The 26,927-nt window shown below is 39.8% G+C and overlaps 1 protein-coding gene across 1 annotated transcript in view; it reads left to right on the forward strand.

Moving 5' to 3' along the window:
- Window positions 1–25,447, forward strand: part of LCOR (ligand dependent nuclear receptor corepressor) — a 34,011-nt gene extending 8,564 nt beyond the window's left edge. The window contains exons 3-6 of the mRNA XM_059476840.1: window positions 5,303–5,435; window positions 9,949–10,236; window positions 13,078–13,171; window positions 15,937–25,447. Of these exons, the coding sequence (XP_059332823.1) occupies window positions 9,999–10,236; window positions 13,078–13,171; window positions 15,937–16,906 (1,302 nt within the window). The 5' untranslated portion in view covers window positions 5,303–5,435; window positions 9,949–9,998 and the 3' untranslated portion in view covers window positions 16,907–25,447. The remainder of the gene's footprint in view (window positions 1–5,302; window positions 5,436–9,948; window positions 10,237–13,077; window positions 13,172–15,936) is intronic.
- Window positions 25,448–26,927: the final 1,480 nt, after the last annotated feature.

Consider the following 26,927-nt stretch of genomic DNA (forward strand, 5'->3'; position numbering starts at 1 on the left):
ATTTGTGTGGGGTTAATTCCTCCCTCTGGTTGACCTTCAAACCAGCACATATTTTGGCAACCAGCGTGCAGCATCCTGAGAGACGTCAGAATTGCGGTTTTACATTGTATTACAGAAACTGCCTATTCACCATGATGCTTGACATGTTTGCATGGATGTTGTACCTTGCTCTCCATATTTTTCTACACATGGGGAAGTATTTGCCAGTTGTGATATTCCTTTTGAGACCAGGGAATGCTATGAAAATTGCTTTGTTAGTTATTTATGTATACTGCATGATAATATCAGAAGCAGTGAACCTCATTTAGATGATATATTCAGTTTTGTTCTCCTGTCCTGGTCTGGACTGCTGGTTATGGGGCCTTGTTAATAATCTCACCCAGCCAGTGGTGGGAAGAGTAGAGAATGGTGTCTTCCAGCTTTTCAGGCCCAACACAGCAGTTTTTGAAAATACTGTGTTTTGTCTGGATGTCAAGGATGGCATAATCTTGTTAATTTTACTCAGTCTTCTCTGTATGGCCTGTGCTGTGTACGCCATGCTTGGAGTCAGGACCAAGCTTGGTGTGATCCAAGCATATTCAGGAGGAGGAGGAGGAAAAAAGAAGCCAGTCAGCAGGCCCTGTCTGAGCCTGTCACTGAGCCAGGACTGTCACTGAGCCAGGACAGCCTAAGTCAGTAGCAGTTGCCTCTGTTCAAGAAAAGGAAATTGAAGAGCAAATCGGTCAGCAAAGGGACTCATGAAGAGGTAGCAGGACCTTCGTACCCAGGTGGAAGAGACAGAGCTGGAGATCATCACTCGGTCTCTGTCCCTGGGTGAGTTGTGTGAGCTGCAGAGTGAGTTCACACGGCAGCTAAACAAGTCCATTCTGAGCTGGCTGCTGCACATCTGGGACGCTGCAGCCAATGACACCTGAAAGGATGACATTCTGAAAGGATGTGGGCATGTCTGTAGCTTGGAAGACAAAATTGAAGAAGGCCACCAGAAACTGAGGAAGGAGCTTAAGGAAGGAATTTACCACATCTTGCCAGAACCAAGAAGAGTCTCTGTCATTTGGACCAGATGTCCTCCAGCCAAGGAGAGAGGATACACTCCATGAGGTAACCTCTGTTTTTTCCTTCAGGAGAGTGGAGAAGACATGAAGAAGTGGGGTGTACCTCTTCCTTAGCCACCCAGGTACATGAAGTGAAAGGAGGAGCAACAACTGCAAGAAGCTCATCTAGAGTCAACGCTGCTTTGGTCTCTCTTAGACAAGGCTCCAGGTGGTAAAAGAATGATGATATTACCGACCCTTTTGAGGGGACATCAAGGTCATATTTACTGGAGGAGAGCAATGTGTGCAATGACCGGGATTTAGAGGGGCCCTGCCTTTAGCCAGGTAGGGGACGGGGACAATCGAGTCTATTGGACTGTGTGGATCCAGTGGCTTGGCATGTCTGACCCACAAAGGTTTATGGCTTTGGTAGACACCAGTGCTCAATGTACCCTGATGTCATCAAGGTATGTGGGAGTGGAATCCATTTCCATTTTTGAGGTGACAGGGGGATCCCAGCAGCTGGCTGTATTGGATGCTGAAGTGAGCTTGACTGGGAAGGAGTGGCAGAAACACCCCATTGTGACTGGTTCAGAGGCCCCATGCCTTGGCATAGACTATCTCAAGACTCAAAATTACATTGCTGGGCTTTTAAGATAGCTGCTCTAGAGACAGAGCAAATCAGACAACTGAATACCTTGCCTTGTCTCTCAGACAACCCCTCTGCTGTAACAACAGGTACCAATCACCACAGCAACAGTGCACCATCGGCAATATCACAGCGCCGAGACTCTCCCATCCATAAGATGATTCCTGAACTGGAGAGCCAAGGGGTGGTCAGCAAGACTCATTCACCCTTTAACAGCCCTCTATGGCTTAAATCCCGTAGAAAATGGAGCCTGACAGTGGATTAACTTGGCCTGAATTAAATCCTGCCACCGCTGAGTGCTGCTGTGCCAGCCATGCTGCAGCTTCAGTACGAGCTGGAGTCCAAGGTAGTAACATGGCATGCGACCATTGACATTGCCAAGGATTTTTCTCTGTTTCTTTGGCAGAAAGAAAAAGCTAATGCTTTCACCTGTAAGGGTGTGCAATATACTTGGAATTGACTGTCCTGGGGGTGGAAGTAGAGTTCCACTGTCTGCCATGGACTGATCCACACTGCACTGGAAAAGGGTAAGGCTCCGGAACATCTGCAGTGCATCAATGACACACCATCATAGGTGGGAACGCAGCTGGGAAGCCTTAGAAAAAGGAAGATTATCCAGTTTGTCCTGAAAGCTTGCTATTAAATGAAGTAAGGTTAAGAGACCTGCTCAAGAAATTCAGTTTCCAGGAGTAAAGTGGCAAGATAGACATTCCCAGATTTCAGTGGAAGTGATTAACAACATCTATGTCTCCACCAACCAACAAGAAAGAAATGTAGGCCTTCCTAGGTGCTGTGGGCTTTTGGAGGATGCATATCCCAGAGTATACAGTACAATTGCAAGCCCCCTCAATCTCATGACACAAAAGAAAAATTATTTCTGGTGGGGCACTGAACAAGCTTTTGAATTAAACAGGAGATTCCCATGCAGTAGCCCTTTGGTCAGTCAGGACAGGGCAGGATGTAAAAAATGTGCTCTACACTGTGGCCGGGGGAAATGATCCTTCCTGGAGCCTCTGACCTGAGGACACCCGAGGATGACTGCTGGGATTCTGGAGTTGGGGATACAAAGGGTCTGAAGCCAGCTGTACCCCAGCTGAGGAAGAGATTCTTGCAGCCTACAAAAGGGTTCAAGCCACCTCAGAAGTGATTGGCACTGAAGCACAGCTGTTTCTGTCAACCCCACTACCAGTGCTGGGCTGGGTCTTCAAAGGGAAGGTTCCTTCTACACATCATGCCACTGATGCCATGTGGAGCAACTGGATCGTGCTGATCACACAGGGAACCTAGATGGGAAATCCTAATCTCATTGAGATTCTGGAAATCATAACAAGATGTCCTGAGGGTGAGAGTTTTGGACTATCTTCTGAAGAAGAAGAGGAGCAGGTGACATGCGCTGAGGAGACCCCACCAAATAAACAACTACCAGAGAATGAAAAGCGATAACGCCCTCTTCACCAAGGGTTCCTGCCCAGTTGTAGAAACAAACCTGAAATGGAAAGCTGCTCTGAGGACCCTCACACAGAAAGCTGCAGCAGCTACCACGGGACAAGGCAGATCAAGTCAACTTGCAGAGGTTAAAGCCATGCAGCTGGCTTTGAATATTGCTGAATGAGAGAAGTGGCCAAGAATCTACACTGACTTGTGGATGGTAGCTAATGCTCTGTGGGAATGGCTGGATCAGTGAGGAAAGGCCAAATGACACCGCAGAGGGAAACCCATCTGGGCTGCTGACATCTGGCAAGACGTTGCTGCCTGGGTAGAGAAGCTGACTGTGAAGGTCTGTCACATCAATGTATGTGTACACAAAAGTCAGGCTAATGAAGTAACGACATGCAGGTGAACTTTGCTGCCGAGATTCAAGTATCTCAGGTTGATCTGGACTGGTAGCACAAAGGAGAATTACTTCTAGCTTGTTAGGCCCTCAATGCCTCCAGTCATGAGGCAGGAGATGGGACATACCGATGGGCCTGTGACCAGTCCTGTGGACTTAAACATGGACAATATCTCTCGTGGATGACTGTGAGACATGTGCTGCAATCAAGCAAGCCAAGTGGATGAAGCCTCATATGGTATGGTGGACAGTAGTCAAAATACAGGTACGGGGAAGCATGGCAAATTGACTACATCACCCTTCCCCAAACCTGCCAAGGCAAGTGCTATGTGCCGACCATGGTTGGAGCAACCACTGGAGGGCTGGAAACCTACCCTGTGCCTCACACCACTGCCCAGAACACCATCTTGGGCCTGGAAAAGCAAGTCCTGTGGAGACATGGCAGCCCAGAAGGAACTGAGTCTGACAGTGTGACTTGTTTCAAGAGCAAACTTATAAAACCCTGGGCTAGGGAACATGGTGTTGAGGGGGTGTACCATATTCCTTATAATGAACCAGCTGCTGGGAAAGCTGAATGGTGCAGTGGACTATTAAAAACCACCCTGAAAGCATTGGGCAGGGGGACCTTCAAAAACTGGGAGTTGCATTTAGCAAAGGCCACCAGGTCACCAACAGCCAAACCTCCGTCAGTCAAGCTGGTCCTGCCCAGTCAGAACCCTTGCACATTGTAGAAGGAGATAAAGTCCCTGTGGTACACATAAGAGGTATGTTAGGACAGATAGTTTGGATTAATCCTACATCAGGGAAAGGCAAATCCATCTATGGGATTGTTATTGCCTGTTTATACTTGGTGAGTAATGCAGAAAAATGGGGAAATCTGTTGTGTACCTCAACACACCTAATTTTAAGCAAGAACTGTGTGTAATGCTTCATTGTGTAGGGGTATATAAAAAAGGGTATTAATTTGGATATAAATGGTGTAGAATAAGGGTTGAATAATATCTTAGGTTACAATGCAAGGTGCCACCAAAGTATGTATTCTACCACCACTTCCATCACCTTCTGACGAACTGTTAGTGATAGGTCCTTTGTATCAGCTGCATACCCCACCTGTGAATTAGTTGTTGTGTTTTCTTTGTTACACCCAGCCTGAGGGTGGTCATTTCTGCTAATGTGCCGTCAAGGACTCCCCAAAACATCCTATGTCTTACAGGATTGCATCATTCCATTGTAAAATTCCCTGTCCTGGGGGAGGTACTGAATGTTCCTGCCTGGATTTGAGGGTGGTGTATGATCTCAAGGTCTGGGGACTTGGGGGAACCACCACTGGACCCCCAGGGAAGGAGCAGACCTTTCCACAGGACCACTGCTTTGACAAGTCCACATCCATCATTTCAATGGGACTGCAGCCACCATTTAATCAGACTGCCACCCCCACCCTGACCAAGAGGGTGCCAAAACTCTTTGTCAGTGTAAGCCAGTGTTTCTGTACTGTTGCCTTTAATGTAACTTTCCTATTAAATTGTAGCTCCCTGTGGAAATCACTTGCAAGGTATTTGTGTGGGGTTAATTCTTCCCTCTGGTTGACCTTCAAACCAGTCCAATTTACAACAAGAAAACAGGACAAAGTACAATGTTCTGATGCAGCCAAAAAAACAAGGTTTGATTTAAATAAATTCAACTTTGCTGAGTACCTGAAAATGTTTTGAATTTAGTAAAATATTGAATGCCTAGAGAACTTCATGAATTTTGGAGTCTGGAAGATCTTACAAATATTAAATATCTTTGCAGGAACACTTAGTCAGTCTGGATGAGCCAGCCTCGGAAGCTGGACAAGAAGCTCTGCTTAGACAAGAGCAAGCAAAAATCATTCGTTTTGAAAGGCAAGCGGAAGAGTTCCTCAATGCAGTCTTTTACAGAAAAGGTTGGTTTTAATGGGGGAGGAGGATGTGGGAAATGGTCTCTCTTGTGATCTTTTTGCATGCAATATAGGTATCAAAGATCTGATGTTCAGTATTTTTCAGTTATCTTCTTTATATATATTTATCAAGGATACAAATTGATTCTGAAGTAATGTGGCAACATAACAGTGTGGGCTTGGGACAGTGGAAGGGAGTATTGATGCCTAGGGAGCATAAAACTGTTTAACCCTAAACCAAATCTCTCCATGAGATCACTGGTGTTTTCACTTTTGGAGAGATGACTCAGTTCTTACCCCGCAGAACTGTTCCCCATAGCCAGTGTTTAGGTGGGTGGACTGTTTGGAAGGAAGGTCAAGTGGCAGTGGTGGTTGTAGGCGGGTAATGTGTTTTCTTATTTAAAAAAAAAATAAAATTATTTTGATGGGATATGTACTAATGCAGTTTTTTTTAAAGGCCATCAGTCTTTTCACTATTGGTAATGATTACCCACCCTATTCCCAACAATCTAGAGTATAAAATATTATTGGAATAGTGCTAAGGGGAATATATGAAGAATTCAAAATGTGGTCAGCAAAAGAATTGCTGTAGAATATGCCGAGAACATGCTCAGTGCTAGAAAATCACCTAAATATTTTCTGGAGAGTTGTTGCTTAAACTGCTCTTAAGGAAGGCACAGAGCTCATTTCACTGTTTTCTACAAATCTGAGAAACATTAATCCAGAGGTTGCTTCCAAATGCATCCTGAATGAAAGTACATCGTACTTATCAGTCTAACCCATGTGTGAGAAAATCTGCCAAATCAGTAATTCCAACCTATCTGCTGGGGCACAATGCAAGGCTTCAGTTTAACAAATTAGAAATTGCTGTAGCCAGTCCTCAGCCCCTCCTTCCAGTGACCAAAATATTTAAAGGTGTTTTAAGTAGATAACAGTATCTTTGCCTTTCTTTTATAACTCAAATGAATAAATACAAGCTATACATTATGATGCTTCTATACTTTTTGCAATACATGCAGGATGGTAGGAAGGATAGTCATTGCATTACTACTGATAGTTCAGATAATCCCTTTATTCCAAGGCTTCCTTTTTAAGTTTTCTTTTTTTCTTGTAAGCTTAATGTTTCCTTTTGCTTTTGAGTTTATCCCATTTATCTTCAAATCCAGAAGGAATTTAAGAAAAGTAAAGTCTAGAGAAAACATTTTTTTTTATGTTGCTTTTTCTGGTGACGAAAAAAAAAAGCCTTTCCATAATTTCCAAATTGTTTATTAAAGACCTCATTCATTTACCACTAAACTTAAAACATGTATGACATGTGTCTTTTAGGAAAGTATGCTTTTTTAAATTCACTGAGGAGCCAGCAGCAGATACTGCAGTGTGTTAATGAAGGGTATAATACTCTGTCCGTGGCTTTATACTAGAATAAAGATAATGAAACATGTCAGATTTTTAAGAATCTTTGAGATTTTTTTAAAATATACCCTTGTTTTTCTTCCTTGGACAAAGCTGTGCTTGGTGCAAGAGTAACAGGCGAGGGATAGAAGCCTAGCAGGAAGTCAGTTCTGAATCTTTAATGCATGATTTTGAGCTTGCTTGTATTTAGATTGCTTGAAATCTAACTCATGCTACTACCATAAGATCCCAAGGCACTGTCATACCAAAGAGGACACAAAGAATGGCAGAACTCTAACGTTCCTACATTGCTCAGAGATGCTGAGCTCTCCTGGCTTCCTGCCAGCAATTCGTTTTTTTCTTCTTTCCATCCTCACTGCCAGTAACATTTGAGATGGGTATTTTGTAGCCTGGGTAGATCAGAGAAAATGCAGCTGCTCTCTGAACACTGGCCACACATTAATGTACTGAGCATGAATGGGGAATTAATAAGGTCAGCAAACTTTTTCAACAGGTTTACTGTTCCTTAATCCTAGTCCTTTCTCTGAAGTTTGTGTCCCTGGCACTCTGACCCAGTAATGCTTCCTTCAAATACTCGTATTTTTCCAGTCAAAGCAGAGTGGTAGTACTTAGTTGTCTGTTACCTTTACTTTGTGGCAGGACAGGACCTTCTTCTGGTTTAATGAAATAATGTGTTTATTTGTATGATACTGCCCTTTTAAGATTTTGATATAAAAATACACAAAAGCTATTAAGGCTTTAAAGCTCAGAGGTATTGCTTCAGACTAGGTATAGCTGATAATTTTTTGCTGTATTTTCTCTTCTCAGAGAATTTCTATGTTTTAGTTAATTTTAGTTTTATTTTCCTAAAAAAACCTGGACAGGTGGAGTCAAGATAGATATGTGGTTGATTTCAAGTGATGCTGGATGGGCACCAGCACATGTTTTCCACTCTTGAACAGCTTTAATCCTCAGCATGCAGGCTTTATATTAAGCAAGAAGCCTTTAATGTGCTAGGTACCTACCCTTCTGCTTGGAAACAGAGTTTTGTGACCCAAATTAGTGCATTTATCTTGAACAGCACTAGAAAGTTGTCATTCTGGTCTGATTCTATGAAGTTGCAGCTTACAAGGATGCATGGCTGTAGTCATATGTAATATTTTATTTCTGAATGTGTAAATATGTTCAGATGTAAGCATTTTTGAAATGAACATAAGAACATGGTGCACATTGAAGGCCTGGTTCTTTGTTCAGAAAACACAAGTGCCATAAAGCTCTGCATTCCTGCCAGCCCCACTTGTGTATGCTGCAAGCACATGTCAAACAGTTGGTATCTGTCTGGTCATGCCATCAAATTGTGTCCCTCTGGGCCTCCTTAGAGCCTTTCTATGTCCTTCAGGAGGTCATAGTGAAGAGATTAGAAAAGTAGAAGAAATGTCACCATAGCAGAACAAAACCTTCTCGCTTTTCCAGGCTGGTGTCCTTGTGGACCATTTGGGAAACAAGTGAGATTATAAATGTACCAAAATTTAGGTTTGGTTAATTTTTTGGTGTCTTCGTAAAACTGTAGTATTTGATACTTGAGAACAAGTAAAATCTACAGGATGTTTTAAAGAAAATGGTTACATATTTACATAAACATCCTGGAAATTTATAGGATTTACAGAAATTTAGTGTAAGAATGTACATGGTGACTGTATAAGATCTTAGGTGTAGAAAGCTGTGCTTGACAGAATGGAATTCGGGCCTGATAAGTATTTCAAGCTCAATATGGTGTTTCATCAAGAAACAGGCTGCTACTGCTGCTCTTTGATTTGTAGGCAGCTCTGCTCAAACCTTCATGTCAGTCGTCCTTTACACATACCATAAAGCTGGTTTGTTGTATTGATGTACTTTTGACAAAAATGGTGGCAAAAGGTAAATCTAACACTGAAAGGTCCCACAGAAGATTTTCCTAATGCTTCTAATAGCTCAATCTCAATAGATTACCTTTCAACCTGGGCAATTTTTTTAAAAGAGGTAGTAAACACTTCTCTATTGTTCCCTCTTGAGAGCTGCTTTTAAAGATTTATTTGGTCTTCTACTGTACAGTTGTTTTCTGAATGTTTCTCCGGTAATAGAAAATCAAACCTTTTGAGCCATTTCTGGAATAGTGGTGTGATTTTCAGTGCTTTGGGGTTTTTTGGGAGTATTGTGGGTGGTTAGTTTTTGTTGTTGTTGTTTTGGTTTTTGGGATTGTTTGTTTGTTTAAAAACCACAAAGCTGATTTGGCCAGAGAACACAGTGTTTCAAGTGAAGTGGCAGGACTTAGCTTTTGTGATTTAGGAGTTACAGATTTACTTTTACATCACAAATTACTACTGGTCTAAAGTAGTGATTTTTGTCAATAAATTTTTGTGCTGTCCACATGCCCAGATACATTTTTATTTATACACTATTTCATAGAAATAAATTGCAATGTCTACTTGTTCTTTTTCACATCCGTTACTAATAGATTTAGCAGCTCCTCTAGAAATAGAATTACTTCTCATGTGACACATTTTGGGGTTTTGTGTATATGCAAGTTCTTTGGGTGATCCTGCATTGATTGTGTTGTTAGAAATATCAAAAGGAATACATAGAATGAGATGGAAGACACTTGAACATTTGATCTTCATGCAAATTATTTTAATTTATCAGAACTACAGGGCTTTATTTATCAGTAAACTTATAGGGGACTGCTGCAAATTTATTTTCCATTTTACCTTTCTGTAGCTGCAGGTAAGTTATGCAACTCTTCCACTGTGTAACCTGTTCAATATTTTTGGATGAGCTCCATTACTTGGCACTTTAGCTCTCCTTTCCATTTCCACACCTCTTAGAGGTCTGGTAGAATATATCTGTATTTTAAAACAAAATATGAGATTGTATATTTCTTTTAGCAAAGTGTTATTTTGGGAAGATTGTACCACAGTTAGCAATGGTTCTTATTCAGGTATTCTAAGGCTAAAGTACATTTTCTACAGAAACTATTTTATCTTTGGGGGGTTTTTTTCCCCCGGATTTGTTTTGGTAAATAAACAATGATTTAATATAAAAGCTGTTTTACTTAAAGTGCTTCCTTAAAAGAAATCTCTGATATTTGCAGACAGTCCTAGGGTCTCTGACCCAAATATTCCCCTAGTGGCCCGTGAGATCATGCAGCGAATGATCCGACAGTTTGCTGCTGAATATACCTCAAAAAATAGCTCTACTCAGGACTCCAGCCAGCCCAATAGCACAAAGAACCAAAGCCTGCTGAAAGCATCTCTGGTCGCCTCCTCTCCCACGGCTGCAACTGCTCAGAACCCTGTGCTCAGCAAACTGCTCATGGCTGACCAAGACTCACCTCTGGACCTTACTGTCAGAAAGTCTCAGTCAGAACCTAGTGAACAAGGTAGGACTCTTACCAGTGTCTTGCATCCTGTGGCAGTCCCTTAATGGCATTCTTGCAGAACCAATTAGAAGGTTGCACTTTTGCATAAAATGTAAAGTGGAAAAGCAGTAGATGTTTTTACAATTAAATAATGACTAGTTCAGTATGGCTGGGAGAGAAAAGACTTTTTGGAAGAATGTAGACCCATGAGAGATTCTTCTGAAGAAGGGCAAGGGAGATGGACATGGTCTAGTCTCCAAGGATGAATGTGCTGTTCCTACTGGTAGCTGCAAGAAACAGTCTTCCAAAATAGACTGTACACTTGCTGATAAGAGAAGTTCACATGGTCATGAAAATCGTATTGTTGTCTCTTCTCTGAAGATTTAGTGCACAATTTGACTGAAAAGCTGATTTATTTTCTTTCTGGTTGCGTGTGAGAAGAGTATCTTTAAAAAGTCTGTGAGAAATTGCTTTGTGAGGGCTATGAAAATGATACCCATGAACTGCACTAAACTTCCAGGTTTGTGTGTTTGGAAGAAATGTCTCTTTTCTACCTTAAAAATAGACTTGTTCTGCAGAGCACAGATTGAATAAATCCTAACAGTGTTTCAGAGCTTATTTTAATTCAAAAACCTTCCTTTCCATCAATAATGCTTTTTTTTAAAGAAGCAAATTCTGTGAGTGATATAGTATATGAACTTTTCTTTTCTGAAACTGTTGAATCTTAAGTGTATCATACTGATTAAAATTAGACCCTTTATCCTTCTTCAGAAAAATGTTAGTGCTTAAAGTCATTCTGTCACAGTAGGCTGTCCATCTGCAAATGGAAAAGTTGCCTGAAAAAAAGCCTTTTTCTAGCTATGACAGAAAAGTAGGTATCCCTTTATTCTTTTAAATTTGATTTATGAAGCTTTTTGTCCACAAGTGAATTTTATGTGTCCAGTAATATGCAGCTTGGACATCTGGACACATTCTGCACTTATAGGACTTACTGAAAGCTGTTGTTGCACTGCAGTGAGAGGTTGAATAGTGTCTCTCTTGAAATATGGGTCTCTGCAGTTATCTGATAGGCATTTGTTTCTAGCTGTCTTTATTATAAATGCATTTTGTGAGTGTGTTTTGCATGTATGTTTGTAAATGTTAAACTGTTCTCGTTGTTAAACTTTTTGCTGAAAGAAAGAGGGAGAGAATTAGTTTTGCTTTTGGTTTGTTCCTTTTTAATTAGAGGATGGTGTGATGAAGAAAAAAGCATGAACATGAACTGTTCTTTAGTTACCATGTGATGGAAAAAGCTGTAAGATAATGTATGGTGTTCATAACGCTCATTATGCGAGTAGAACATGTGCATATTGAATTATACAGTAATCTGTTTGCTGATGTAAATTTTTTCCCCAATTTACATTTAATGTAATTGGAAAGAGATTTTGCCAAACTTGTTAATGAGAGATTTCAGAGGCTGTCATGAAAGATTGCTAGTGGTGCTTTGTGGTATAGTTGGTTCTAGGGGGTTGAAGGGAACCCAGCTAGTTGTACACTTCTCCCTGGGGTGTGAGGTTGGCCCTGCTTCTCCTCAGGGGCTTCTAGGTCATACCGACTCTTCTGAGGGAGGAAGCATGGATGCAAGTTCCTCCAGCAGCTGCCTGTGCTGTCCAGCCTCTTGAAAAGAATGAAAGACTTGATCCAGTCTGTGTCTCTTGTGCCTGAATAAGTGTTGTTCGAAAAGAAAATTTAATTTTCTGCTTGCTTAAGTTTGGGTTATGGTGTTCCCAAATGCAGTGGGTGGAACAGCTTTTTGTAAGCTAATTCTAGTTCACTGTTTATCATGTTTTTTTCTCCATATGTCAAATGAGAACTTTAAGCAATGTGAAAGCTGCCTTACATTGTTCTTGTGTTGGGTGGTATTCACTTGATTAGATGGAACGAGTGAGGAGCTCTCATATGTCTCAAGTTCACCTTGCCAACAGGTTTCATTTATCTCTGCCTCATAAATTCCTCGTTTCAAAGTTTCCCGGAACTTCAGATGTCTGGGCTGCTTCAATGACAATGCTGCCCTTATTAAAATGACCAGAATTTCAAGCTGCTTCAGTGCAGCAAGAGCAAGACTTTCCTGGTGAAGCATGCTCCCTTTTCTGGTGCCTGTAAATGCAGAGTTTACATAAAGGTTTGCAGGGGAGCATGGGGGAGCTTGAGGATGTGCCATTAGTGAGAGTGGAGGAAGCAGTCTAACAGGAAAACCAATTTGGCATATGGAAGAGAGGGAATAAAACGACACAATAGGAGGAGAAAGGCAGCAGCTTTTCCAGTAGGGACCCATTGGAGATATGAAAAAAGAAGATGAAGCTGGCTGCCATGTGAGAAGAAATCTCACATCTATGTGTGTAATTATTTAATTTCCAATATGAAATTCTCAGTGAATTTTCCTACAAGAGATTTGGATAAAAAAAGAAAAAATTCCTAGTACTGGCTTGCAGCCTCCCTTTAAGGAGGGGAATATCTCAGATTGACAAATCTTGAAGATTGTCTCAGTTCTGGACCACTGAAAGGTAGTTATGTGATAGGCTCTGTTGTATCCAGAACTGTCACTTGTAGGTGATTTGTTATGCTATGTCTCCTGTAACAGATGCACTTTTAATTTTGTTAATTTTTATTGTGATTTCTGAAGACTGTATTGAAGTCACATGTAAACCATATTGCAAAAAAAAATCCCAAGCCTTATTTTGTTTAAAAATACAATAAACCAAAAAATGTGTGCTAAAAATGACTTCAGCTCAGAAGACTTGCTTTGTCTTTTCAGCTGAAGACAGGATCAGCATGGCTGATCCTGCTTCTTCAAACACTGAAGTCATTCTTTTGTCTCTACAGACGGTGTGCTTGATTTATCCACTAAGAAGAGTCCTTGTGCTGGCAGCACCTCTCTGAGTCACTCTCCAGGGTGCTCTAGTACCTCGGGAAATGGGTAAGAGAAAGCAACTTACTATGACCTTTTAAAACAGTTTTTTACTAAAAATGTGTGCTTAGCTCCTGGTAATTTTAAGTTTCTTTTGGTGTTAACCCTTTGGAGTAATGTGTTTTCTACTTGTACCTTTGGCAAATACCTTCACCCCACCTGCCAAATAAGAGTTGTTGCCAACTGAGACAGGTTTAAATTGCAGTTAAAGACTCTAATATCTGGGTTTTTTTGCCAAATTGGTGCTTATCCAGAGATCCTTCCATTACCTGTTTCTTGGGGTTAGTGATAGGTTATTGCTGTTAACATGCAAGTTCAAATAAGTGCATGAAGAGTCTTAGAGGCTTTGCAGTATATTTAGACTTCATTTCACTTAGGGCAAAGTTAGCTAACAGGAAAGTTTATTTTAGAGGTAACAGTGGTTTGGGTGATAAACCATGCTGAATTAGATTTAAATCACTGTGTGATTTTTGTTAATATTTCCTCGCATAAACCACAACTTAGAAGAGGACATGGGGCAGGAAGTCTGGTCGTTCAGAAAACTTTAAATGTAACTTTGGATTTGTGATTGTTCTGTAGTGCTGAACAAGTTTTTTTAAAAAATAATCACAAAGTATGTGGTGTACTACTCTTGCCTAATCAGTTTAAGATGTGAAATACTGTTAAATAGAAAAACGATCTTTAGGTTTCATATTTCTAATGGTCACCATTTGCATACATTTAAAAACCCTTTACTCTTGGTCAGGGTGGTACTGGAGAGGCTGACTGGGACAAAGAGGGGGTTTGGGTCTTGATTATCTTGAAGCTGCTGTGAACAAGTATTTTTTACTGAAGTACAGAAATAGTATATGGTTTAAAGTGCTATTTAATTGCTGGATTTAGCTTTATGATAGCCTTTGAAAACTTCAAAATCTCAACTAGCAACCCTCTTCCACCACCATTCCCATGTACTGCTAACAGCTGATTGAATTTTTGCACTTCTCTTTGGAAAAATATACGGTCTCGGATTTCTCCTTTCAAGATTACTTTTCCATTTAATATTTCTATTAATAAAATACTTCAATCCCTCTTTAAAACTTAAAACTTTTTAGAATTCTTTAGCATAAACCTTCACCAGCAGTACTTCTCTAATTCTGAACAGGTTATTTCCATCTTTATTTTCCTAGGAAGGCAGCAGAAGCCACTGAGGCTCTGTACTGTTTGTTCCCTTGTTTGTGAATCAAGTGAGGGCCAAAGTCCAACACACAGGGATGGCAGGGCCAGCATCTGGCACTGTCCTGCTCAGTCCTGTGGGTCCAGAGAGGATGTGGCATACTGGCACCTGTGGTTACTTGTCCAGGTGTGTGGCATATGAGGCTGGCTGCAGTTTGTTCAGCATCACTAAGTCGGGTGTAACCCTCTATTAACTGCCTGTATGACCTCTATTTAGGTGTAGAATCACTGGTGCACCCTGTGATGCTGATACATGCTGTAGAAGGGGTGGAGAATGCACATTGTCTGAGAGTGTTCTCTGGAACTGCAAACTTTGATCCATTTCTCTGGATTTTGTTCTGAATCCTTGTTGACTTTTGTTGTGCACATCCTATGACTTGTTGCATCCTGGAGAGAAGTGAACAGCATGTGTATCAAGCATTGTGTATGTTACATGCCAGGTTCTTGCAATGGACGTCTTTTCTCTAAAGACTCTTTTTAATCCCAGTGTGATGTTAAAAATAATAATGTAGCTTTTCAGCTCTATGTATCCTATCCTTAAGTAATGCTGACTTAGCCAGAGGGCTTGACGCCAGTATAACGTCCCAGAGCATTAAAATAGATTCTCTTTGTTAATTTGTATGCTGAACATGGAGAAATTTGGAGGTGGATTTTGAAACCAATGTGACTTAATAACTATAGGGGGCTAAGCAATCAAAGCATTAAAATAGATGTGACTCTCTGCAGCAGTAGTACTTAATTTCATAGAAAGAACACTTGTGATGAAAGGGAAATGGTAAAAATACATACTGCCTTTTTTTTTGTTAACTCTTGATCTGAATGACAGTTGGTGCTTAGATCTTCCTTTTCCTAGGCATGCTTTTTATCAAATGAGATTCAGGGCTCTGTCTATATGCAATTAGTTGTTAAGAGAGCAGTTTGGTAAGTCTAGTGTAAGTGTTTTTCTTTGTGATCCGCAGTATCCAGCTTTCATATTTGGTGCTTAATGAAATTCAGGCAAATGCCTCTGAGGCCTGCTAAGCTTTTTCTTTTATCCTGAGCAGCAGTTCTTCAATATGATGTAAGCAAACATTATCCAGGGTTTCCACCTGTGTGTAGATACTGCAGGTGGCAGTCATATTTACATGTTGAATATGTTGCACTTTGGCTTACTCTTTTATTACTGTGCTTGTTTAGTGGTAACGTCACACCAGTAACACAGTTGTGTGTAGATCTATGGCGATTGATTACTACTTTGTAATTAAGGTGCTATTTTCAGACGCTTGCGCGAAGTCTTTTCTACTCCGAGAATTTGTGAACCCAACCAGAGACCAGCCAACAGGTTTCATTTTTCTTTGCCCAAAAAGCTTCTCTTTTTTTTGCGAACAAGTTTTAAAACTGACTGATGCTGAGACTTTAAAAAAAAAATAAATTAAAGTAATAAAAAAAAATTTAGAGAAAAATAAATAACACAAAAAGTGATGTTACCCAAGCAAGGCCTTCTAATAAAGGAGTGGCCCCCTCACCCATCCCTCCCTACCTGTGCAAGTCCTGCTCACATCAGTTTCCTTCCATCCAATTAGGCGACCTGGGAGACCCAGCCAGCACCATCCGGAGGGACTACAGAGTGGTGATGGGGTACCTCCAAGAAGCTTGCAGGATGGAACCAGGGAAGGTTATGGCCACTCCACATCTCTTAAAGTACCGCTGGCTCGATCACTCCAGATTAGTGAAGAACTGCTGAGCAGAAACCAGTTCTCTGCAGCTGCCAGCCATGGGCCATCTGGACTACAGAATCATGGACAGCACTTAATATTATCCAGGGAGGCTTCTTGGGCAAAACCACACTACGAATTCAATTTCAGCCGCATGAAATTCAGGGGAAACGGTGCACTCAGCAACATCAGTGACCTTCCTTTTCTTACAGAAAACTCTGCCTTTCAAAAAATGGCACTTCAAACTAAGCAGGATGGGAAAAAGGACGTGAGCCATTCATCTCCTGTGGATTTAAAGATACCACAAGTTCGAGGCATGGACCTTTCATGGGAGTCCCGCACTGGTGACCAGTTCAGCTATAGCTCTTTGGTAATGGGTTCACAAACGGAGAGCGCGCTTAGCAAAAAGTTAAGGGCTATCCTTCCAAAACAAAATAGGAGAAGTTTGCTGGATGCTGGACCAGATTCCTGGGGCTCAGATGCTGAGCAGTCTACCTCTGGACAGCCATATCCCACCTCAGATCAAGAGGGAGATCCTGGCTCCAAGCAACCTAGGAAGAAAAGAGGGAGATACAGACAGTACAACAGCGAGATACTGGAGGAAGCAATCTCTGTGGTTATGAGCGGGAAAATGAGTGTTTCCAAAGCTCAGAGTATTTATGGGATCCCCCACAGTACACTGGAGTACAAAGTTAAAGAGAGGCTGGGCACTTTGAAAAACCCTCCAAAGAAAAAAATGAAATTAATGAGGTCGGAGGGGCAGGATGTTTCAGTAAAGATTGAATTAGATCCCCAGGGAGAAGCAGCACAAAGTGCGAATGAACTGAAGGATGAATAGGGATGTTGTAGAGTGCCAATTACTTTGCAAACTGGGTGAGCACTACTGCATAGTTCAACCATCACTGAGCGCACCTGAGTCTCCTGTTTACTGCAATGCTCTTTCCTTTGCAGTTTAGCATAGACTTATGTGAACACAGGTGAAAGATGTGCTCTGAATGTCACATTTGTAAATTTTTCTGGCCTAGTATGGCACAATTTCCCTCCTTCACCTGCCCACTTCCCTCTTTCTTTCTTTCTTTGTTCCTTTTTTTTTCTTTTGCCTTTTGCATGTTTCTCTGTAATAGAGAATTGAGTTACCTCACAAAGAATGCAGATCTGTAGAAGTGGACATCTTGCCTGTAGAGCCTGCCTGAACTTCTGATGTTGGATTTTTCATATCTGCCTTTATAGAAATAAGTCCACTTTGTTAAACTGACACTCTCCTGAAACCAGGCAATTTTCAAATGAAAATCAGACTGTCATTCTTCAAAAATGTTTCAGAAATCTTTTTTTTCCCCTTCTTATTTTTTGTTGATCCAGTTGATTGAAAGGTTTGAGCTAAATCAAATTATTTAGGAATGGTACCTCTCTTGAACTCAGATTTGTCAACTAGATTGATAATCAATTGGGTCTAATTAGGCTCTCCACTGTTTTCTTTCTAAATTAACCGTACTTACCATTTGCTGTCTGCTTAGTGCTCACCCGGAGGGGAGGGGAGGGAAAACTTACATACACTACCTTCAGAAAATGTCAGTTTATTATTTATAACACTACCTTCACTGTAATTTTATTTGGTGTTTTTGAAGGGTGATATTTACACTCACCTGCTTGAGGATGTAGCCTTATCTCACGGAAGACAAGCTTCTCACAGTCAGGAGCAGTCAGGGTACACTAAATGATGTATTAGGGTATGCCTCATTATACCAGAACTATGGTTCTTTGTGACCTTTACACTTTTACAGACTTGGTTCTGAGTTTACTAAACTATGTGGTCCCAACAGCTAGTTTATATGACTCTAATCCAGGGATGGGGGATTTGTGTAACAAACTACTGTGATACTGGGAGAAAAAAAAAAAAAAAGGAAAAAAAATAGCCCACAAAATGGTGATCTCAAACGTTACAACCTCAGTAGTCTGCCCAAATATCCACATTAGTGAAGGAGCTTGTTAATGTTCAGGGAAGAAGTAAAACACTGGTAGCCTGATCTAATTCAGGCTCTGCATCATATCTATCTGTAATACTGTCAGGGTCGAACACTCAATGAATGGGTGTTTCCTTTTTAAATATTACAGTTGCCAGTAGCAGGAATTAAGTCCTGCTTTTTTGTTGTTGTTTTTATTTAATCTATTTTGATAGTGGTTTAGCACATGCTAGAATAAGCATTTAAACACCATAAAAAAAAGCACTCCGTAAACCACAAATCTGGGTTTTTTCAGTATGGTGGTATCTTTATGCTTATATGGAGATCCAGGATAAGTTTTGTACTGAACTTTTATCTTTGATACTTTCTGCGGGAGTGGTCAGTAACTAAATGGAACTTACTGGACTTAACCACAACATGACCAAATCATAATTGCTGGTTCTTCAGGTAGAAGCAATTTGGTCTTAATCTGTGCAAAAGGTAGATAGACTTAGCATTTTTTTCCCCATTTGCACAACCAAAAGAAGCATTGGAGTTTTTGTGTGAGAGCATTAAGTGATGTCAGTGAAAGTGGTCTCTCAAAGTTCATGGGAGGGTGACCTAGGTAGCCCTAGGGATGCTGAATGACTTCTGGAACAATTGAATCTATTAGCCTCTCCCCCTCCCCAGCAACTTCATATTTTCAAAGGTTAGGCACACCATTGCTGTTGTTTTAAATATGCACTGCTCATTCTTGAAATGGACTGGGCATTTGGCCCCAAGTATACTTTATTTTTGTTTACTTAATATATTTTAGTCCTCAAAATCCTGGTTCCTTGTAGCTTTCTAGTTGTCATCTTGGCATTTAAAGCAGTTTAAGCTCAGTAGCAGTATATAAACTCTGCAATACGTTCCAGTTTAGCTGGTGATTGCAATAAAGGCGCAGTTTAAGGCGTGGTTTCATCTGCTGTTGGAGGTTATGGTAGAAAGTTTGTTGCAAGTTAAAAAAAAAAGTAACACAGTTTTACTCTTGAGAGAGGTTTAACCTTTTGCAGTTGTCCTTATTTAAGAAACATGAGTTGAGTTTTATAAAACTTGTCACTGTAGTGTATGTGGAGTGCTCATTTTACTAACCTAAATATTTTGTATGTGTATGTTTAAGTGGGTGACAATCGTGCAGCAGAAGAATGGTGTGCCTACCCTTTAATGCTGCAGTTTTAAAAGAGAATTTGTCTTGTCATTTCAGACTGTAGGCTAAGAATTGTAAATAGATAGTGAGAAGTTGAGTACTCTTTATTTGCTTTGGTTAGGAAGTGGATTTAAAAAAAAAAAAAAAAACAACAACAAACCAAACACGTAACTTTCTCAGTTTAAATGTCCTGAGACCTGAAGATTGTAATACTCATAACTGCAAAGCTTTTAAACACAACACTTGATCTGTGATAACTTAATATTCAGGTAATCTTTCTTTTTCGAGAAGCTTTTGAACAACCATATTTCCTCCAAAGGTCTCTGTTTAAAAAGGAAAAAAAAGAAAAAGTGTAGATTATTTTTTAAGCACTAATTGCATTACATTGGTAACTGCAATATGAAATAGCCATTATTGTTTTGTGAAGCATGGTTGAGATTAGTTAGTGGTCCCTTTTTAAAATTTCATGAGCCTCTCAAAAAATAAAAACAAATTTAAAAAAAAGCTGCTGAATATTCAAAAGATATATATTTTACCTTATTGTAGGTTTTGTAAATTTAGTCTGTAATATTCAGGTGCACCTTTTAATATTACTTTTTTGTTTCAAAGTCCCATCTAACATATTTTCTCTGAGGTGATTCATCACTTAAGACTAGTATCACTCTAAGTGCTGCAGTGATCACTAATATTTTGTTTCATTTTCCACTACATATATTTTGCAGGCGCTTTCAGTGTAGCTAACTAGTAGTATTTGGGATCATTTTAAATATATGATTGGAATTAATGTTTGTCCATTAGCATGCTTAATTTTCTGCTGACCAGCAGTTTGCATGGCCAAAATCCCTGGTTGACCATATTTTGGTGTGGGAAGGTGTGGTTCACTGCGGTCTTTGTAACAAAAGCCTTGTTTCTCATCTTATTTCTGGTAAGTGGATGCTTATGTTACTTGGATCACTTGGACAGGAGAAAGATTTTAAAGCCTTCTCCTGCTGCTCTTGTGAGATGGCATTAACGTGTAACATAGACAAACTGCAACCCTGTAAAAATCGAGACGTTGTTAGGAGGAGACCTTTCGGGTATTTTTTGTCACTAGTTTTCTCTTATTCCCGAGAATGTCCATCCAATGTAGTTATTGGACTTAACAGTATTGTTGTGTACTACGTTGATGTAGCTGAAAAAGCCTGACAGCAAGAAACTGTGAATTATATTTGTGGCAGTCTCTGAAAACTAGTTTTTCAGTCCAAGTACCATGAAGGAGAATCCCCCTCCCCTACCCCATCCTAGAAAAGTAATTTTATATTTTGTGTGTATAAAGTTTTAAGAATCGAAGTTTCATATTGTACTGAAGTTTAGGTGTCGCTTGGTAAATCTTTGCTGCAGCATATAATTGAAGATGAGTAAGGCTTAGTGTGGTAGGGGTCCTGGTGTGGAGTTAATTATCGTACAGTTCTGGTGGGAAAGCCCAACATGTATGAATTGTGTCCTTTTTTTTTTTTTTTTCATTTGGATTTGTAAGATGTAAAAGTGCTTTTTTAGAACTCTGACCTATTACAAACTATTACCTCACTTTCAGCCAGCTGGATCCTCATTCCACAGTGTTGTAGGCATTATTGTGGCTGTAATGCTTGAGTACAGCTATAGAGTTGAACGTTTCCAGTTAGATATTGTAGGGACACGTTTCTGGACTCATTTTTATTTCTGTCTAAAGATTATTTATTTTCCAGTCATTCCCTGATTTTTTTCTAAAGGTTCCAGACAGTTTCCTTTAGAATTTCTCATTTTTTCCCTGTTGCACAGGAGAAGTTGCTGCATAAGCAATACAGGTATGCCTTTACTTTCTTTTTTGTTGCAGAACTCATAACTTGATGCTTGCATTACCAACCCTACTGATAGACCTGAATTCAAACTCTGAACTTTTTTGGCAGTTGGAGAAAAAAATATTTTTAACAATGCAGGGATACAGATAGGATAATGCCTCTAGTAAGTGAACACATTCAGCTTCTGTGTTCTCTCGCAACTCCTGCATGACAATTTTTGCAGAACTTTCCACTGCTGGAGGATATTCCTAAACACTGGAGGTAACTGCATTTGTGTTTAGACTGGGTAAGAGCAGACAAGGAATAGTCTGTGCTTTGTCTTGTGGCAGGCCAACATTTGCATCTAAATATTTCTTTCGTGAGTACTCAAGAGTACATTGCCTTTCCCTGGAAATTCATGGGAGCTGGCAAAGTGATTTAGGGGCTTTAGGGTTGAGTAAGCTTTGTGAAACAACTTTTTAGTTCTGATTGAATCGCTTTATGTTTCATCTGCAACGATTGTTATACAGGCAAAACTGGAATTGCCATGTGTTTCTTTCCAGTTTACTTTCAAGTAATGCTCTTAAGATGTCCTTGAGTCTTAGGAGAAGAACACAGTGTCCAAGGAGTGAAGGGAGCATTCTGCTGTTCCCTTTTTTTCTCAAAAACAGTGTGGCTGCATCTGTAATGTAAAGACCTCTTTCTTCAGTGAAGACAAAATTTGAACTCTTCAGTATAAGAATGCATACTCTTATTGCAGTCCAAAATCTTATGAAGGCAAAATTATTAACCTTACTTAAAGACTTTTCACAATATTCTAAATAGCTTAAATTCTCTGCCAAATGTTAGAAGTAGGATGGGAAGGGTTGTTTCCCTCATTTTCGTGAGGATCAGAAACCTCTAGGTATTCCCCACAAATGTTTCAGAAATTAAATGTAATTTCAGTCTAGGTCAATGTTGCTTTTTCTTGGCATCAGTACATAATGTTGGCTAATATTGTTTTAGAAAGCTGTAAGAAAATAATTTTGAGACTTGTTTTGGTACTATAAAGGTTTCTACTTGATCTTGAATTATATTGAAAATTCAGTAATTGGAACCTTCAGAAACCTGAAAATCTGCACTGGTAGTTGTATGCAGTTCTGATGAATGTAGCAGATAAAGTAGCCACTATAGTAACTCATTTCAGATTATCCAGTGTATAAACACAATGCACTGTGATGACCACTAGGCAGAGAGATATTTCAAACCCAAAATGATCTGTAGATCCACTTCATGTGTACCAGGAAAAGCTGTTAAGTACTTAGAGCATTCCAGTGTCCATCTCTCTCTCTTTCCTGTTCTTTCTTTGATTGGGGCCAATTCTCTAAACCAGTATTACAGCAGCAGTTTTGGACCTCATGTCCTACTGAATTATGCCTATATTCAGGTATTGTCATAAAAACCTTCATATTAAGAGAGCTCTATTTAGTTCTTACAAAAATCTCTCAGCCCAGTTGCAAAATCAGTTTTCCTGGGTGATGTACTAGAAAGGAGGATTTTTTTTTTAGCTTGTCCAGGGCATTTAATCTACCTGCTTAAAAACAAACATCCCCACCAGTGCCCCTGTGCTTGTCTCTACTGAATTGGTAAGTACAATTCAGGAGGACTCAAGATGATAACTACCTTACAGAGCAGGGATTAGGACACAGGCTTCATTTTGACTGGAGCAGGAAAAGTTAACATCCAAAACAATTTCTCTCATCATCACCTAGCACAGTTTATCTTAATATTTTTTTCCTACTCAGAAATAATGAGGATACTGCTAGAGCTACTTAAACAATTTATCAATTACTTGGTGCTACATTTCTCAAATAGTTTTGCAGATAATACTTTTTATGCCTGCGTGAAAACATGTAAACAATAAAAAGCACTTGTCTGACCTATTCTGAAGTACCAGAAAAGGGATAAATAACTGCAGCACTTTCTCTGTTACAATGCCAGAGTCTTAATTAAATCTGGTCTTCAGGTTATGAAATACTTCAAATATACAATCTAGGATCATGAACAGCTTGTCAGGTCAGATCACAAGGTTTCTTGGGATATTAATCTGTCTTTTAAAGACTAGTACAACAAAATATTCTGGAGTTCAGGCAGGGGATGTATATATACATGCCTGGTATTTTTTACTGATCATTTCAGTAGGCCATTTCAGGGCTTAACATTGGGAATCTGGGATGATGGGTAGGGAAGGGAAGTTTCCCAAACTGAAAAAAAAAAACATTTTGGACCATTGTTTAATGTTCAGTTTGAAAACTATATCACAAGAAAAATGGGTAGGGATTCTTTCTCCCTTATGCCTTCAGGGAATGAGTAGTATTTAGAATCTCTGGCTGAAATTCAAGCCTTTTTACCGTGTAAATTTTTAATATAAACTCATTGACATGCTTTTTACATCTGAGGACTGAAAATGGATCTTAATGTTTAAGTTGTGGAATGGTATATTTCTTAAATGAAGGGGGAACATTTAAAAAAAATAGATTAGAATACCAGCATTAGTGAGCTTAAGGAATTTTAGTATGTAATAGCAAAGTATAGCAAAGTATTTGATTAAAAAATTAATCTTGAATTGCTAGTCTGTAACTAGGTGCATTCTAATTTAGCAGGTGAATATTCTTTACTTATCGATATATGATGGGCTTTTTGCAAATAGAAACCTTTATCTGAGTCCCACGTGTTGCTTGTACTGATGGGATGTATGCTTACAGCAGCTTACTGCTGCTTTAAAATGTATAAAATGTTTTGAGTGTTTGCTCATAACTCTTTTTAACCTCCACTTGTTAAATTGTCAGACATTGGTATTTTATCAGTCCGCAGTGTAAGTTTAAACTAATGTTCTTAGGAATCCAACTTGTACACACACTGTTTAAAAACCCTCAGGGACAGTTTACACACTATCCTCACTCAATTCAGGTACTTGTACTCTCTTCTTAAACCTAGCAGTGACTTGTATTTTGTTTTGCTTTTCTTTTGACGTGCTGATAGCACATCCTTGATGAATGTCAACTTAAAACTCAGTTCAGGTATCCAGGTATAACTCAGCCAAACGGATTTTAAAGCTGCATATTTACTCTCCAGCACACAGTGCCTCAGACACTTATAGTGGCATTCTGTATATTCAGTTATTACTACTGAGCAGATCGCGTGGGGGTTCCTGGTATGTATTGTAAGAAATTCCTATGTATATTATATAATATGTATTATATTATATACATATATAGTATATATGTTATCTTAAACTTATATATTTTAAAATGCCACTACTAGCCAGCGCAGCTAAAAATGAAATACATTCCCAGCTGCTTCTGCGAACAGCAGAGGCAGCTTCTTAACGTGGCTCTTGCTTCTCTCTCACCATAACTACTTCTAACCTCAAGCACGGGTCCTTGGCTGTCTGACCTCTACACTCTAGTTATGCAATGTCCTTAGAGAATTCTGTGCACTGGCCACTGTGATGGAAACCAATGGGCCGGGAGTGCTTTGAGTTTATTAGTAATTGTTCTGCCAAAGTTGGTGTTTGTATGACAAGCGTGTAAACCTGTCAGATAATCAGCAGAGGTCCAGGTTGTCTGTAATTAATTCCACCTCCTGGGCAGGACCAGAGCTCACGAGGCACCTCCTTTCTAAGGCTGAGCACTGTTCACTGAACACCTGCAGTGCCAGGCCTCTGTGGTGTGCTCACCTGGAGGCCAAGCCTGAAACTAAAATCTGCTGTTCTGCCTTCATGGTGATCTGTTGGCAGTCGCAAGTCAGCAACACCTCTGCTTTATTATTTGACACTTTACATCTAAAAAGTCTTCTCTTTCTATTTATGTAACCCATAGTCTTTGAAGAGTATGGAAAATGGCATTTCTCTCTGACCTCTAGAAGTTCAAGTGTCATGGGAAAAAAAAAACAGGAACCCCCCCCCTTTACTCTTATGGACCTCATTTCAATATACTGTTTACAGTTTGACGGAATTGTATAATTTAATATTTCTCTTGTACTGTAGTTTATATTTATTTACAGATTTTTTTTGTACTGTGTGATTTGAATTTTTTGTTCCTTGCTATGATCAATGTTTTATGTAGTAGAGCACTTATGATCACAAATTAAGGTTTTTGGTTTGATTGCACTACATTAATTTTTTAAATGCAGTTCTGATTTTTTGACTGGACTAAATAAGCTGTGTCTTAATGTATGTGATAAGTACTTTTAAATTTTTATTTCATGTGGTCCATTTATTTTTTGCATTGTATGTCAAAGCGCTAATTCTCTTGTTGTGCATGTGTAAGATTTAATGGCTCCATTGTATTATTTGACCATGTCATTTTGGAAACACATTCCCAGCTGTAACGTTGTGTATGGTAGTTTTCACTGGATGCTAGACTTTTCAAAACCACTATTCTTCTAATAAATTTTGTTGTGAAAAACTTCAAGGGGTTCCAATTCTCTTGTTCCTAATGTGTTTTCTAAATGCTTGTTACTAGTAGCCCAAGGATATGAGATGGAAGCTATCACAAGGGGGGAGAAGCAGGGGAGGAAGTGAAAATAGAAGGTAAAGCAATTTCTGGCTGAAGGACTGAGCTTTGGAATCTCCATACTCCGTTGGGTTCCTGCCCTAAATAGGATTGACGGTAAAGCCGCTTTAGCAGCTGGGTAGGGAATACATGTGAAAGCTGAAACGCTGTCTCATAGCAGCCTGGTCTCATGAACTCCCCTACTCTTAATTTGTGCTTCCCTACTGGCTACTTTAATATCCTTAATGGTAAATAATTTATCCAGTGAAGAACAAACAGCCTCTCAGAAGGGAAAATAAAAGGTGGTGTAGTGATGTTCACTGAGCACTCAGTAATGAGCCAGGCTAGGCATGGAGGTCGTGAGAGCGTGGCCAGAGCCCCGTGTGGGTCGGTTTTGGGCTGTGGGGTGGCAGCAGGCAGAGCTCTGGCTGGGGCAGTGGAGCTTAGTACTGGAGCACACATCACCAGGCACAGGCACCTTGCTTAGCTGCCCACCAAGGCACTGCTGTTGCTTTTATTTTCTCTGCAGCTTTATTTTCTCTGCTCTTCTTGCACAGAGGGGGCAGGTCCCCAGCTCCCCATTAGCACAGGGAAGGTTCCAGCAACTCCATCTTGCTGTCCCTCTGCACGGGGGCACACGGCAAATCCAGCAGTGACACCACGCTGCAGCCAGCCCTTTTCCAAGATCCATGTTTACTTTCTCGTGCCTGTACTTGGGGTTGAACGACTTTTGATGTTATGCATTATTGATACTGAAATGCTGAATACTAAAAAGTAGGTTACACTAAGTGGTGTATAATGGAACCCACGTGAGTTTAGGCATTTCTGCTAACCTTTGTGTTCAGTTCTACAATGATTTGGAGAGTGATGCATAGGGATTTCCTAGCTTTAGGAAAATTCATAATGCTGCATGGTATCTAGCCCAGGTTTCTTTTCTCCTGAGAAATTGCCTTTCTTAGCATGTGCTATTGAAAAGTAGGTAATTTAGGGTTTGCATTTTTCAGTGCCTTTTTTGTTTCTTAAAATCCTTAAATAACTGTTACATTACAAACTAATTATTGTATTTCTTGTATACTAATGCCGTTATTAAAAACAAAAAGCAAAATGGTAATTGGGTGCTGTCACTGGTTTAGCTTTACCAGGCAAATTTCTCTTAAGTAAAAAACTTGGTTTAACTAGAGACTACATCCTACACTTACTCAGGAATAGTGAGTTTTTATGTGTAAATAGCTTGAAAGCCTTGTGCGGTAAACTATCATTTATAATATTTTTTTTCTCTTTGTCTGAATACATCTGTCAAATCTATGAAAATAGCCTTTGAAAGTGATGAACCATATTCCCATCTGCCATTCTTTAGGATGCATTACACTGTGCAGGCTTGTCCCAGAACATTCTTAAT

The sequence above is a fragment of the Ammospiza nelsoni genome, chromosome 8 (assembly GCF_027579445.1).
Source record: "Ammospiza nelsoni isolate bAmmNel1 chromosome 8, bAmmNel1.pri, whole genome shotgun sequence".
Taxonomy (NCBI): Eukaryota; Metazoa; Chordata; class Aves; order Passeriformes; family Passerellidae; genus Ammospiza; species Ammospiza nelsoni.